At 39.2% G+C, this 16,139-nt stretch overlaps 1 protein-coding gene across 3 annotated transcripts in view; it reads right to left on the reverse strand.

Annotated features, from left to right (window-relative positions):
- The window catches only part of LOC149158800 (3-isopropylmalate dehydrogenase 2, chloroplastic-like), a 244,299-nt gene that overhangs the window by 109,612 nt on the left and 118,548 nt on the right, over positions 1-16,139 (reverse strand). For all 3 annotated transcript variants that reach the window (XM_089436319.1, XM_089436320.1, XM_089436318.1), the window contains exon 6: positions 4,382-4,468. In XM_089436319.1, coding sequence (XP_089292445.1) covers positions 4,382-4,468 — 87 coding nt within the window. The remainder of the gene's footprint in view (positions 1-4,381; positions 4,469-16,139) is intronic.

A 16,139-nucleotide genomic window follows, 5' to 3' on the forward strand; every position in this document is an offset into this window, starting at 1 on the left:
CATATTTTGTTGTTAGGTGGCCAACAGACCTAGTTTCCCACTGGGCAGGTTGAGGCCACTTAACTCTCAGACATATGGATGTAACCTGTTTTTTTTCCGAAAATTAATAGAAAGGTACCACCAAGCTTACAATATATGATGATGATGATGATGATGGTTAACGTCCACTGAGACCAAATTGGTCTATCGGACCTACAATTTTCTTAATTTTTACTTGTCTGGCTCCTCGTCTTTCTTGGCGAGATTGGTGTTGTAGCTTTCTTTCTTTTCTCTACGGTCTTCCAACTTCCTTTGTCTTGCATCTCCTTCATCTCTTCTGCTTCTTGGGACATTGGTGTCTTAGCTTCGCGATCTATTGTGTTCGTTCTTTTGAAAATAGTCGGAGAAGAAGTTTGGTTTAGGAGATCTGCTTTGCTATTAAATGAAGATTTATTTTCCGCGGTATTCAAATCCTCATAACTGTTGATTTGTTGGGGCGGGCTTTCTCCTTGCTTGTTTTGAGAGTTGTTTCCTTCTTCCTTGATTTCTTGTGACTCATTTTCTCTAGAATATTCTTCTTCTTTGATGACAGTGTAGTGTTCTTTTTGTGCTCCTTCCCACCATGTAGATCTGTGGTGGTTTTTTCTAGCAAAATTTTTCTCAGAGGCTTTTGGGCAATTTTTGGCTAGATGCCCCGTCTCAAAGCACGATCGACATCTGAAGAGGACACTTTCATAATCATGCTTCTGGTTCCACACATAGTCTTTACTTGTTAGGTTTATTTCAGCTGGGAATCCGGCGCTGAAATCCATTTCCACACAGATGCGTGCATAGGTGGTTCTGGCATATTCCTCTGTTTCTGGGCACCTGCAGTAAAATTTCCCAATTGCATTTCCGATGGCTTTTAGCGAGGAGAGATTCCAGAGATGCAAGGGTAGGCTTGGCAATCTCACCCAAACTGGTGCTGAGGTTATCACTGCTGTAGAGGGATCGAATGATGGGTTCCATGGCTTCATGAATAGGCCTGATTTTTCCCAAAACCAAGGGCCGGAATCTAGAATACATTGTCTGCTTTCAGGATTTTCGAAATCTACTATAAAGAAACCTCTAGCACAGGGGTAGATATTAATTTCATCAGAAATGATAGGCTTCCATACCTCCGAGATCCAATTGTGGAGTGCTATCAGCCGCGGCCAAAAACCATTGAACCGGCAAATTAGGGCACTTTCGGAGAACTTCAAAGCTTCATCGAGTGAGTCCTGGACCACTTGGATAGTGGGAGTTGGGGCTTCACTCACGATATGGGCAGGAGATTGCCCTTCAGAGGCGGATGAGCCACCAGTTATTTTTGCGAAGCTCGGAGCCATATTTTACTTGCTCGTAGAACCCAGCCGCAGACAAATAAGACAGAAGATAAGATTAGATCTAGATCTGACCGCAGAAATTAGCCGCCTAGATCTAGCCTCAGATCTAAAATCTAACCGTGAAATAAACTGTAAATGCGAGTAGACCCCAGATCTATACCGCAGATCTGCACCAGATCTATACTGCAGATTCAATTCATGATCACCGTAGAACCGCAGACGAGATCTACGGGAGATAGATCGGTAGAACCGCAGACGAGAATGATCACCGATAGAACCGCAGACGGGAGATAGATCACCGTAGAACCGCAGACGAGAGATAGATCACCGTAGAACCGCAGACGGGAGATAGATCACCGCAGACGGGAGATAGATAGATCACCGTAGTACCGAAGAACCGCAGACGAGATCTATCTAGTTGCCGAAAAATAATTGCTGATATGAAAAGACAGTATATATGATTTCTAAACTGATCACCGAAGAACCGCAGACGAGATCTACGGGAGATAGATCGGTAGAACCGCAGACGAGAATGATCACCGATAGAACCGCAGACGGGAGATAGATCACCGTAGAACCGCAGACGGGAGATAGATAGATCACCGTAGTACCGAAGAACCGCAGACGAGATCTATCTAGTTGCCGAAAAAAAAAAAAAAAAACTTGTTGAAGACTCAAGGAAGAAGGCCTCACAAGACAAAGCATTGGAATTACAAGGTTTGTTAAGAAACAAGAGGTATGTTTTGAACTACAAGTTTTTGCTCTCTTCATATTCATTCTTGATAAACTATTACTAACATCATTGTGTCCATTAAAAGAGACCCTTCTTGGGCTTTTGAATCATGTAAAAAGAATTAATATTGAGTCAAATATACTATTTGTCCCCTCCACACCAAGTTGGCCTCAAAGAGATCAAGTCAGCATCAAGAAGGACAATTCGACCTCATTGGAAGGCTATATAGTATATATACAAGGAAATTTGAATTCATTTGGAGCAATTCATTCTCTCTCTCATAAGTTCGATATCCAGAAGGAAGAAGCTGGGATGTGCAAAGTTGAAGAAGAGTTGGAAAGAGGCTGGAAAAGAGAGTGAAATTTTGAAGGAAGGAAGAAGACATCAAGATCGAAATTTTGGGTCATCTATCTCTCACTCGAGTGGAGTATCTAGGGAGATCGAAGTTTTTCTTTGTCTAGTCGACACTGATGATGCCAATTGTTGAGTCGAAGTTGCTGAGTCAAAGTTGTTGATCTCAGTTGTTGGGTCGAAGCTGCTACTACAAGTTGATGCTGCTAGGTCGATGTTGCTATTGAAGGATATTTATCTGCAAGGAGGAAGTGAGGGCTGACTTGGTGTGGAAGAAGTCTTTGTCTAGGTCAAGAGTCTTGGATTATCTCAAGAAACTATTGCAGGAAGAATTGTTGACTGGGTTTTGCCCTGGTTTTCCACCTACATTTGTTATCCTTGTGCTATTGTTTTGGTAATTGCTTGATGAACTAAAAGATAAAATAAGAACTTAATGATAAAAGAATCACAAGTAATTATCTATATAAGAAAATCTTTCTGCCTTTCTGATTTTCTAACAACAACTCCTATCTTTCAAGAGTGCAACAAGCATATAGGGATGCATCTACACTTCATCACAGAGTAGATCCAACTTGGTGTGGTGGATTTTGTTTATAAGGCCACAGAGGAGGGATTGGCTAAAATATTTACCAAGCCACTTCGTCCAAACTAGTTTCAAAAATTAATATCAGAACTTGGAACCAGAGATTCCAAGAGATTCACATTACAAAGGCATATTTTAAAGTAATGATTTACCACTTGTAATATTTTTTTATTGTACATTAGTTGTACCTTCCATTAGTTAGTATGACTTGGTCAACTCTGATCAATGATCAAGTCCACCTTACATAGTGGAACATATTTCAACGGGAGACAAGGTCAAAAATGATCCTTGACATAGCTTTGATCACTCTTATTCCAATAAATATGTATGCACATTGAACCTTAGGGTTGACTAGCAACCTATTGTTTGTGAATACACAAAATTCTATTAGCATATACAATACCCAACATAAGTGTGTTACGTATTCTCTCTAATTACTTCATTTTTGTTATAGTTTGATGTGCTTTTCTAAGTTATCTCCGCAATAAAAACACACTCTCATTCACCTGAAGGGGACAGGTGGCTGGTGAAGTGATTTACTCTGCTTCATGATACCAGCTGCCATGCAGTCAACATTAATCCTAATTGTTGACAGCTTTGAAATCTGCCTTTTCGAGTGCATTTTGCAGGCAACTGCAGACATCTTCAACACATTTGGTCCAAATAAGTTTGCAATATGAGACAAAGGTTTGTTTTCTGTATGACCATTAAGGGAGAGTGTTGAGGGTTATTCTATTATCATAATGGTCATATACTTTAGTATTAGGAGTTAATAAAGCTACATCATAATAAGCTCACATAAATTATTTATGTCATGCGTCACTAATAATGTTAAGTCATATTTATAATTAGGACATGTCTTCATTAACAAAGTTACTGTATGTGATATCATGTATGAGACATTTCTTCATTTATGTATTGACATTCAGCATATTGAATAATATATGAAGTACATTTTCTCTCTCATATTGGTGCTTGCATCATTTCCCATGTACATGTGTTGTTCTCTGATTTTCCATATGTACAGTAGAAAATGGTATTGAGAAATAACCTTGACCACCAGAAATACTCCAATATAGGATTGAGGAGAAAGAGACATACAACATATTATCATAATAAGTAACAGATTACACATAGGAAATATTCAAAGAAAAGTAAACTTCTAAAGATCAAAATATTTAAGCAAGCAATCATGATCATGCCTCTCAAAGGGAGACATGCCCCTAGTCAAATAGAAGCACCAAAGATCCTGTAAGGAAATTAAAGATCTTACGGTTAAAGCAGGATAAAGCATTATGCTAAAACACTGTATAATGAGTGGCAAAACATCCGTTCAAGGAAGAAAAATCATCTTCAAAACATTTTGATTACCTCCAACACATTGGCCTTGTCAACTGAGCAAAGTTTCCCACGCCGTTTTCTCGCAATCCCAAAGGCAACTCGAGCAATGCGATCAATCTATGAGTAAATTCCAATTACGCAAATTAAATACATAATGCCCCACAAAATACCTTCTGCATTATAAAATGGAATAAGCCTGGCAATTGGAATATACCCTATTTATAAAATGCAATTTAGACAGCAGAGAAAATGAAAAATAACAGAATATAACTATCAATTATAAAAAAGTAACGTGACATACAACATAGATGCTTCCATTCATCAGAGGAAGTACTTGAGGGTGAAAAAAAGGAACTTTTAATATCGATGCAATGAAAAAAGCTTCAGACACTAGTACATAATTACAACTTACAGTCATTCAAAACATAAAGGTGTAAACTCAAGCCATGAAAACTGCTTTAGTATGTCCCCTCTAGAATGCATAACCTGCTCCACGCTTTCTAAATAAATTTGATTCAGAAAGACTCAGAATTTATTTGATAATAATTTATGTTTGTTAACAACTTGCCACATGAATCGCAGCCCAATGCCTAACTTGGGCACCTGACAAAATTGCAAACAATGAGACATAGAATAGTAATGATGATCTATAATTTTGTGCATCAATGTTGGGCAGCCGACTGAATAGAAAATATCAGGCAGATGAAATCGATGATATTTATAGTTTCGAGTAACAACATTGAGCCACAAGAGTAAAAGCCCCAGTGTATCTACCAGGTTCTTCCCAGATCATAGGTTTTCGAACAAGTAAGAAACGATGAAGTTCGAAAGTGTTCACAACATGAAGAATTTGTCATTTGTATCTGTGAATATGAAATTCCGACCATCAAATAATGACAGCAGATTCCCGTAGTGTGCATCTATGCTTTGTTAATTTTAGGTATGTTCTATGCTTAGAGCAATTTATTTCAATTTTCATAGTTAGCTCAATACCTTTTCCAGATTAGCAATCACATCAGCATTAAAGTAAATTGTACATAGAACATAAACATAAATTGCAAAGACAAGCCAAGACAAGAAGACACAAGATGTGGCGCCAGCCAGGGACAAACCCCAATGTGGGGAAACCCTTGATCAATTCTTGTTATATGTTCTTCAATAGTTCAGCAGAGAGAGAGAGAGAGATAGTACATTTACAACAAAAGTCAACACTTTGACTTATCTAGATAAGAGCATAGATCATCTCTAAGAAGATGATACATGAGATCAGTTGAAGACATGCTACTTCAACTGATTCTCCAAGGTGACTCGTTCACCTATCATTGTGCTGCATCTCGTCATCATGTTGCACCTCACTGCACCATGCTGCACCCATCATCACAATGTTGGACCTTATGACCATGTTGTACAGATCATATTGCTGCACTGTTGTACCTTGTGCCACTGATGCACCACGCTGTCACCCATGTGCTTTCTGCACCATTGCTGCTTCGTGTACTTGCTGCACCAAGTACCATACTGCTGTCCCAATGTGCTTGCAGCACTATGCTTGCTGCACCTTGTTGTTGTTGCTGTCCCATGTACCATACTATTGCAGCACCATGAACTTGCTGCACTAAATACTAGTTGTCCCATGTACCATACCACTATGTACAGCCACCAATTTGGCTCCCACAGACTGCCCAACAATCTGGTCCAAACTGATCCTCAACACCTACAAGAAATGTCATACCTTAGCTCACTGTTTTGAGGTCTGATTTGTTTGCTGCAATTTAGGTCTGATTAGGGCATATCACAGTCTCTTTGCCAACCTTCTTTTCCGCCCAGATTTTCTCCAAGGTGATGTGGCTGCCCTTCCTTGTGGGGATGAGACCCTTCACAATAATCCTGGGCGGTTCTAGCCTTTACAAGGTCCATGGCCTGCCCTCACAGCAAGTTTCCATAGATTTGCAGCAAACTGGTTAAGGGTTTGCCCGTCCTCTAAACAGTTAATGCAGCTGCCCTTCCTTGCAATAATTTGGTCACCTGAGATGGCCTAAGACAGCCCTTCAAACCTTCGCTGGAATGCTGCCTTAGCTGCGGCCTAGTCATCCCTTTACTCAGTCTGTTATAAAGAACAGTCCGCAAATACATCCATTGCTCGGCCTCCTTCATCTCCTCATCATCACGATGTCCAGAATCTCCTCGGCCTTCTTAACAGCCTCCAAAATCCACGCTGTTCTGTCCTCTTTTTGCTGCGGCTAAAACAGAGAATGTTTAGGGTGACTGAACAGCGTTTAAGGCAGCTTTGATCGGGACAACGTATAGCCTCGTGTCCACCATAAGAGTTGCCCTCCATGTAAGCTAGCACATTAGAACGTAGAGCCTTCTCTTCATTGCCTGCATCTAGATCTAGGGCATGCCTTCTCTATGACAGCGTTGAGCTACGGCATCCTCTCCTTAGGGTTGCGTAGATTCTTAGGATCTCTTCCTCCCACCAAAAACCCGAAGACAAGTGGAGAGGAAGAGAACACAAGAAGTGTCTGTGAGAAATGATTCTCAAGTCATCTCCTTTTATACTAAAACGTTGAGCACATGTGGGGTTTATTTGATTGCTGGCCGACCTTGATGAATTGGCTTATAACACAAATAAATTCATAACTCCATGAATACTTATCGGAATCGGATGATCTTTAGATCAATCCCACACCTCTCGATGAAAGGGATCCAAGAAAAATATCAGCTGCCATAAGTAAGGTGGCCCACATGGAGTTTGGCCCTAGTTTCCAATTTTAACATTTTTGTTAGGTTTTTGCCGAATTATATCATTGTGCAATTGCCATTTGCATCAAGCAGGAGAGAAAAGCCAATAGCGTAATCCAAAAACGAGTAACCTCTATCATTATGTCTTTTGTTCATATGATGCTCCCATAGTATCAAAATTGAGAACCAAATAAACAAAATTATAGTAAGATGGAATAAGTTCAGATTTAAACAGTATTCGTAATTTCATAGTCAGAAAGCATAACTAAAAAGAGTGTTGCAAATATTTCTGATTTCTCCCAGCAGTTCCTATATGTTTTTTATTTTGCAGTTTTCCTATTTGGAATTACATGAATGCAAAAAATTTCAAGTTTCCCTATATATATGGTGTCCCATTCAATGTTCTTCGCACTTGATTGGCATGAAACAGTACAAGCCATCAATGGTTCCTTTAAAGGATATAGTAGCCCCAACTATGCCAAAGATAGAACCATGGGACTTGTCAGGGAAAGGGCCAAAATCCATAATGCATCAATTTACATGTAATTGGAATGAATATGAAGTATTCATTGTATTTGATGGTTGGACAGATGTTAAAGGTCCATTAACTATAACAAACAAAGTTCATACTCACAAGTTAAATACTCTGGAACACTTGGAATATTAAGATGTCATTGACAATACAAATATATATATATATATATATATATCATGTATGAATGAAAATATGGTGATGATAAGATTGTTACAAATGAGGGCCCGCTTATATACCTAGGCAGGTGCCCCTTCATGAATGGTCATGTCATTAGAAACATGCCTCTTCTATACTAATCATCAATTAGTCATTATTATTATTATTGTTTATTATTATTTATATTTACATTATTTTATATATATATTATATTAATAACATTGCCTTCCTCTTCAGAAAGCTTTGTCCTCAAAGCATATTGCTAATAAGACTTGTCATTTGTTTCTTTGTCTTGTAATCTATTCGCATTTTCCAGATTTCTTCGAGTTGTCATGTTTGATGATATAAGATGATAGGATCCCCTGTGTGATAAACAAAATTGTCTAACAGAGAAGGGATCTAAACATCCTAAATCAATCTTCTATAGAATCTTGCAATTACTAGATATTTCATATGACTTTTATCATACGATTGAATTGTGGTGACATCGACTTTCTTTGGAACATAACTCACTTGTCTCTGATCTGAGTAATATTGATCTACAGACTAGTTGAGATGTTTGCTTTTATGGTTTGGGTGTCAATAAGGATTTCTTCTGATCTAATCTCCCCTTAACATGTTTGTGGTGATTTATTGCTTTACTGGAGGGATTTGATTCCCTTCAGACACAAACGTCGTTTGGTTAATCAATGGATCTTCATTTGAAATTTTTGTTGTTTGAACTGCAACATTTGAGTAAGTCTTCACTTCAATTGGATTTGGATTTGTCTGAATTGTGAGATTAATGGGATCTTTGTTTGTTCCCTTTTCTTCAACTTGAATTTCCACATTTGAAGATTTTGACGCTTCTTTTTCGAAAAGTTGTTGTACCTTGTTTTCCAATGACTTCTTGTCCTTTTTAAGCTTCTTAATTTGCATTAGTGATTTTTCACTATGGTCCTTGAGGCGAGAAACTTCTTTGTTTTTGTTTGTGATAATCTTGTCAACTTCCTTCTGCATATTTTGCATTGACTTTTGAATTTCTAGAAGGATTATTTTTGAGATATCTTTTATGTCTTCTGGTGTTACTAAATTTAGTTTCAATGTAACGTCCATGTTAGAAAATCACAAAGGCAGAAAGATTTTCGTATATAGATAATTACTTGTGATTCTTTTATGTTTATGTTCATCTTTTATCTTTTAGTTCATCAAGCAATTACCAAAAACAATAACACAAGGACAACAGATGTAGGCGGACAACCAAGGCAAAACCCATATCTAGAGGAAAACCCAGTCAACAATTCTTCCTTCAATAGTTTCTCGAGATAATCCAAGACTCTAGACCCAGACAAAGGCTTCCTCCACACTAAGTCAGCCCTCAATCCTTCTTGCAAATGATAACCTTCCAAAGCAACTTCAACCTAGCAGCATCAGAAGCAACTTCGACCCAGTAGCAGTAGTAGCAGCAGCTTCGACCAAACTAGAAAAACTCTAATCTCCCTTGATACACCTCAGAACTGAGTGAGAGTTGTCCCAAAATTTTGATCTTAAGTTCTTCTATCTTCCTCCAGAAAATCGCACTTCTTTCCAACTCTTCTTCTAGCCCTTTACCAACTTCGCACTTCCCAGCTTCCAACTTCAGAGATCGAACTATGTGTGAGAGTGAGATGATCCAAATGAATTCGAACTGCCTTGTATATATAGCCTTCCAAGGAGGTTGAATTACCTGTCTTAAGGCCGACTTCATGTGGCAGAGACTAAATTCATTTTTGACTCAAAAATAATTATTTTTACATGATTTGAAAGCCCAAGAAGGGTCTCTTTTAATGTACAATGACTCTAATGACTCAGAATAAATCCTATAAGTCCTCAATGGGAACTTTGACCTAAAACATGATGACCCGAGCATGAAACCCATGCTTTAGTAAGTCATAGAAATAATAATAAAAATATTTTCTTCATTCTTTTGATAAGTACATCTCAAATACATTTATGAAGAACAACCTCCTTGCAAATTTCAACACTCCCTCTTAACTAGGGAGGTATTCATCAGTACAAGTACAAGGAAGATCTCAGAACACGTGAAACATAAAGAATTTAAGCACCACAATGCCATGGACTAGATTCTTGACCAAGGCAATCTATCCAACGTCCTCTAACAGTTTAAGCACCGCATTGCCATGGACTAGATTCTTGACCAGGGCAATCTATCCAGGTGGGACTAAGATGGACTAAAGCTTTCAGCCTCTCTAGGTACCATCAGGCTTACTTACTAACCATCAACCCAGGGGATCTAGGTGCATATCTGAGGTCAGAGCTCTACGACCAATGCCACCCTCCCTACTTCGGGAACTAGACATCAACACAAAATGTCAACTAGATGTCCTCCCAGGCAATGTCTCACACACACAGCCTCAACTTCCCGATTGTTCCAATCGGGAACAAATCCTCCCTGATCAAGCAGATCAGCAACAAATCTCTCCCAATCAAACTGATCGACAACCCTCTGAGGTCTTCCAGACAACTTGATATTGCTTCTCAACTTTTCATAGTAGGACTTAGACCTTTCCCAGAAGATTCCTCAACCATACACCTTCCTTTCCTACCTCTCATGCAGCAGCATGTTCCACAAATTGATCCAACATTTCTTATCTCAATAGTCCTTCAAAATACATTCTCCAATTTATTTTATCAAGGTGTCCATTATGACTATGATATGACCTCCCTCTCAACTAGAGAGATTCCTTTCTTCCAAGCTCCTTCTCAATTTAGGGAGATTTCTTTCATTCAAGCTCCCTCTTAACCTAAGGAGATTTAATCCAGGCTCCCTCTTAACTTAGGGAGTTCTACTTCTTATCTACGAGATCGGAGATCTTTCATGGCTTCCATTCTTCTTATCAAAGTTATCATGACCATCATCATTCACACCATGCTTACTTTACAAACATCTTCACCACTTGAAGATTATGTACCTGCACAACTTGGATAGAAAGTACAACCAAAACTATAGAAGCATGGAGTTAACCATCTCAAAATTATGGAAGCATTCAACTTTACACATCAAAATACTCAAACTTCATCACACACAAGAGACATGTACACTCCAACTTCTTACTAGGGTTTTGTCATAAACCCTCGACTACTTCATCAAGACTTTGAGCATTTCATAACAACTTTCATTACATCTACGGTTTCAATGTTTCTTCCAGAGGTATACCCTACTACATCATATTGAAAACCCTAGAAACAATTCAAACAAATATAGATTTACAATGTATCTAACAACTTTAGAATTCGTATGTAAGACTTCCTACTAGGATTTCATATAAACCCTAGATTTCATACATGAGATTCAACAATCACAACTCAATCAACAACATGACTAGCTTCCACTAGGGTTTCTTGTAAACCCTAGATTATACTAATTCTCAACAAACATCAATCATAACTAGAATTCAGATTTCAACAATCTTACACAAATCTCAAATTATCACATTGTCATCATATATTAGAGATTTGGACTTCTGCTAAGGTTTAATTACAAAACCCTAGAATTCACAAATGTTATCATCCTAGAGAATCAAACTTTGACTAGGGCTTAGTTCTAAACCCTAGGACTCATGACCATCAACAATTAGGTCAACACTTATATCTAGGACTTCATCATCATGCATAAGCATATCATAACATGTGTTAGCCAAACCCAACTTACACAAATAACAATAAGAGTTAGAAGCCCTGATGATATTTGGAACTCTGTAAGTGTTGGAATGCTCTGACATGTCCGCGGGCATCGAGTCTTCAAGTGTACTTCAATGGTTAACAAGACCATAAATGTAATGAGCAGATCTACAGATTTCAAATCACTTCACATAAGAGAGCCAATGAGTAAAGTATGTGTGTTCCAATAACATACAAAGGAGAGTGAATTAACCTCTCTATAATCTATATAGCCATCGTATGATATGAATGAGTGAGTTTCTAGGCAAGCCAACTAGCCATCATGTGATCTGAATGAGTGAGTTTCTAGGCAAGCCAACTAGCCATCATGTGATCTGAATGAGAGAGTTTCAAGGCAAGCCAACTAGCCATCATGTGATCCGAATGAGAGAGTTTCAAGGCAAGCCAACTAGCCATCATGTGATCCGACTTAGCACTTGTGGAGCCACTTGAAAATATAAATAAAATAATAATTTTCTTCTTTCCAAAAATACATTTTGACCAAATCAAAAGCATGAAGAACATGCTAGAAACAATAATAATTTTGTTCTTCTCAAGTACAATGATAATTATGAAGACCAACCATAGCTACACATTCTTCAACATTCTGAGGATTATAGGGAATTGTCAACTCCCTCTTGATCCTTGCCTTCATACAGAAATCATCGAAAACCATTCGCAAACCCATCATCCTAGTCCTCATCATCAACCATTAATGCATGTTGCTTGCCTTCCCGTCCTTGCATGAGCTAGGGTTTCTCCATTCAAGAGAATCATTGATCTAGGTCTAGCTCTAAGATTTTATCCATAAACCCTACGGCTTTGTCATCCAAGACTTCTAGTAATCTAGGGTTTACAAACCCTATCAACACCCTTTGTAAGTCCAACAAACTTTTCCATGTACAAATTATCTTGTGAATCTCATCATTGGAATTTGTTGCTCTGTAATTATGCTTAGGGGAGGCCCTCAAGTTTATACCTCACATTCTTCACCCCCCGCTCAGTTGAACAATACTATGATAACCCTTACCCCTTTCGACTATGAGTTGATAACACAGATTGCACATGTTATTGTTGGGTGTAGAATGTCTAATGTTTCATTGTTGTCGAGTGTGATTTGGGTAGGCTTATGTTTTAAGCGATCTGGTGGGTTTTACTAGCCAATTATGCATTTGCACCCATACGAGATCAATTCTAGCACAATTTATTTACAATACAAAATTGTTGGGCAAACAGACAAAAAAAATAACTTATTTACCACAATTTTATTAAGAGAAAAACATGTTTGTTTCAGTCTAGGCCGTGAAGTTTCCAATATGGTCTGGTTGCAGATAGAATTTCACTTCTATCAAACACCTCCTTGAGTGGTTTGTGAGGTCTGTGGGCACTTGAACGTACTCTGGTTTGCGATCGTGACGCATCCTCCTTCAACCTGGCCCGATCCTCCTCTAATGTTGATCAATCCCACGAGGCCACTTTGGTCTTTTGTTGCCTTTCCCCGATCCGCACAGACTCATATTATGGTCCCCCCCCTTTGACATGGCCTGATTGGTTGTCTGAAGCCACTATCATTCTCTTTCCACTATTGCAGCCTACCTGCCATTACTGCCAATCAAAATTCCCACTAACAGCACACAATCACACTTATCGACACCCCCACCACAACTAGCAACTACGCAAAGTTGCAAACCCCTTCTAAGTGGAACTTGGGCCCTACCACACTGTATCTTCACAAGAATATTCTGGCATAGTCAATGGTTTCTATGCAACATAGCTTATGCCTTGGACACATTGTTGATGTTGTTTCCCTGCGCAATCATTACAACCCTCACGCCACCACCAAGTTGGGCATCTTGATACCCTCTCTACGTATGCACTTACATGGGATGGGTATGACGCACACACTAGCCACCCGATGCCCCCAATAACGCTTTATTCACATGCGTTGCGTCCTTGAACACTATAAAAACCCTTTCATGCAATCATGAAACCCTCCTCAAACAGATCTCAGACCCCTACACAAAAGTGCCAATTCAAACCTGCATATGGGACAGTGAGCTCCTCGGTGTTGCCAAACAAAGTTCTTCAACACTGAAATCCAATGAGGGATCCGTGTGACACCTCCTTCAATCCGACTAGGGTGGACAATCGTCCATCGAAGTTGTAATTCCCTTCCAAGGGTATTCGTCAGAGGGAAAAGCGAGATACTATGCTCTCCAGTCCAATATCCACAAGACAAATTGGCAATCATAATGATGAAAGGGAAACCCTTCTTTTCCTCTTTTAATCCTCCTTTTTCCAAATACTCGCCTTTTCCCAATTTAAATTTATTTTTCCCCCTCTTATTTTATTTATTTGTTATTTATTTTCTTCTAATATTCCCATCACTTTTATTCTCGTCACTTAATGACACTTTATTTCCTAGTTGCCCCCTTTATTGATGTCCTCCTTACAATTCTAGTCTACGGAAGCCAAAATGAGCTAAGGAGTCATCCTCCTGACAATCATTCGAGAGGGGACATTATAGTCCTCCCTTCCTAAGATTGCTTGTCCTCAAGCAACTATAGGTTGGGGTGCTGCAAAATGTCTTCTCCTTCCCATGTAGCGTCCTCGGAGGGTAATTTGTTCCTCAACTTCCTCTTCGTTATTTCCACGATCTCTTCAAGTTCCAAAATCAATTGTCCTTCCTCATCCAACGGAGGAATCTCTGTGGAGGAGTTGACGTGTTGCTTCAATGCCTTCTTAAGGCAAGAAACATGGAATACGTTGTCATTCTTACTCCCCTCCAGTAACTCTAGCTCGTATGCCGCTTCCCCCACTCTCCTAAATATCTTATATGGCCCAAAGAAATGAGGCTTCAACTTTTTAGCTCCAATCTTTTGAAGTGAGGATTGTCGATAGGGTTGCAATCTCAAGAACACCAAGTCTCCCACCTTAAAGCTACACCTTATCATGTGCCAGTTTGCAAATGTCTTTTGGCGATTTTGTGCCATTTGTAATTCTCTTTAAGGCTTTTGAGGATCTCCTGGGTTCTTCTATATCCAATCTTTGGCTTTGGGTGCCCTGTTGTCCCCAAAGACTAGTTCCACAAACAATAATGCTTCATACCCCTACAAAGCCATGAATGGAGTCATACCTATGGACATATAAAAATACTCTCCCAAGTACAACTACTTAATCCATGCCCTTTGTTGCTTCAACACATAATTCTGCATGTACCCTTCCACCCATTTATTTACAGTCTTCGTCTGATCGTTTGTTTGCGAGTAGTAGTTGGTGTTACGTGTCAATTCTTTCCCAACCAATTTGAAGAGCTCTCGCTAGAAAGCACAAACAAAACGATTGTCCTTGTTACTAATGATGAATTTTGGAAGACAGTGCAACCTAAAGACCTCCCTAAAAAATAACCCTGCCACCTAAGACACGGAATAATTTGATGAGATCATAAAGAAATGTGCAAACTTTGTTAGTCGATCTACCACCACATAGATGCAATCCTTTCCTTTTACCTTAGGAAACCCTGTAATAAAATCCATAGACACACTGCCACTTTTGCTAGAGGATAGGGAGAGGCTAAAGGTGCTTTGTTTTGTTTTGTTGGCATACTGGACACTCCTCCACATATATATCAAAACATCCTCCTTGAGGCCCTTCCATGAGAACCTCTCACTAACCTGCCTATAAGTTTTGAAATAGCCCAAATGCCTTGATAAAGGTGTGTTATGCATGGCTCAGAGGATCTTCTCCTTATGTTTGGACTCGGGCACTAAATAAATCCTCCCTTTGTAGTAGATAATGTCGTCCATCACTATATAGTGGTCATCTTGGACACTCCCATCCATCACCTCACAAGAAAATATGTTCTTTGAGTACTCTACCAAAAGGCTTTCCTTCCAATCCTCTACAACCACATCTAGTTAACAAGCAATGGGCATTCTGGAGAGGGCATCATCAAAAATATTCTTCTTACCCTCGATGTACTCTATGTCAAAGTCAATGCTTGTATTTTTCTCACCCATTTCTGATGTCTTTCATTCAAGTCCTTCTGTTCCATGAAATACTTCAAACTATTATGATTTGTTCTTACCATGAATCTGCCACCTGCTAAGTATTGTCTGAACTTGATCAAAGCATGCATGATCAAAAGCATTTCCTTGTCGTAATGGAGTATAGTCTCTTAGTATCCCTTAGTTTCCTACTCTCAAGTTTCAACTATTAGGTGCCTATTTTGCATTAACACTGCCCATGTGCCTTCCCTCGATGCATAACACTCAAGCACAAAGGGCTATGAAAAGTCAAGAAGAGCAAGTGCTCATTCTTTCATTCAACCTGTCAAAGGATTTTAGGTCAACCTCTGACCACCTAAATGCCCCTTTCTTTATCAGCTCCGTCGATGGCGCGCCCAACTGAGAGAAACCTTTTACAAAGTGCTTGTAGTTGAGAAATAGCCCATAGAAACCCCACAAATCTGTAAGGTTTCTAGGAGTGGGCCAATTTATAATAGCTTGGATCTTCTCTTAGTGCACCTAGACCCCCTATGCACTGATCATATGCCCTAAATACAATATCTCAGTTAACGCGAACTCACACTTCAAAGCCTTGGCATATAATGATTGATCCTGCAATATCCCCAAAATCTCCTCCAAGTGAGCCAAG

This window comes from Pinus tabuliformis, chromosome 5_2 (genome assembly GCF_031772625.1).
Source record: "Pinus tabuliformis cultivar Carrire ecotype Pingquan chromosome 5_2, CPIR1, whole genome shotgun sequence".
NCBI lineage: Eukaryota > Viridiplantae > Streptophyta > Pinopsida > Pinales > Pinaceae > Pinus > Pinus tabuliformis.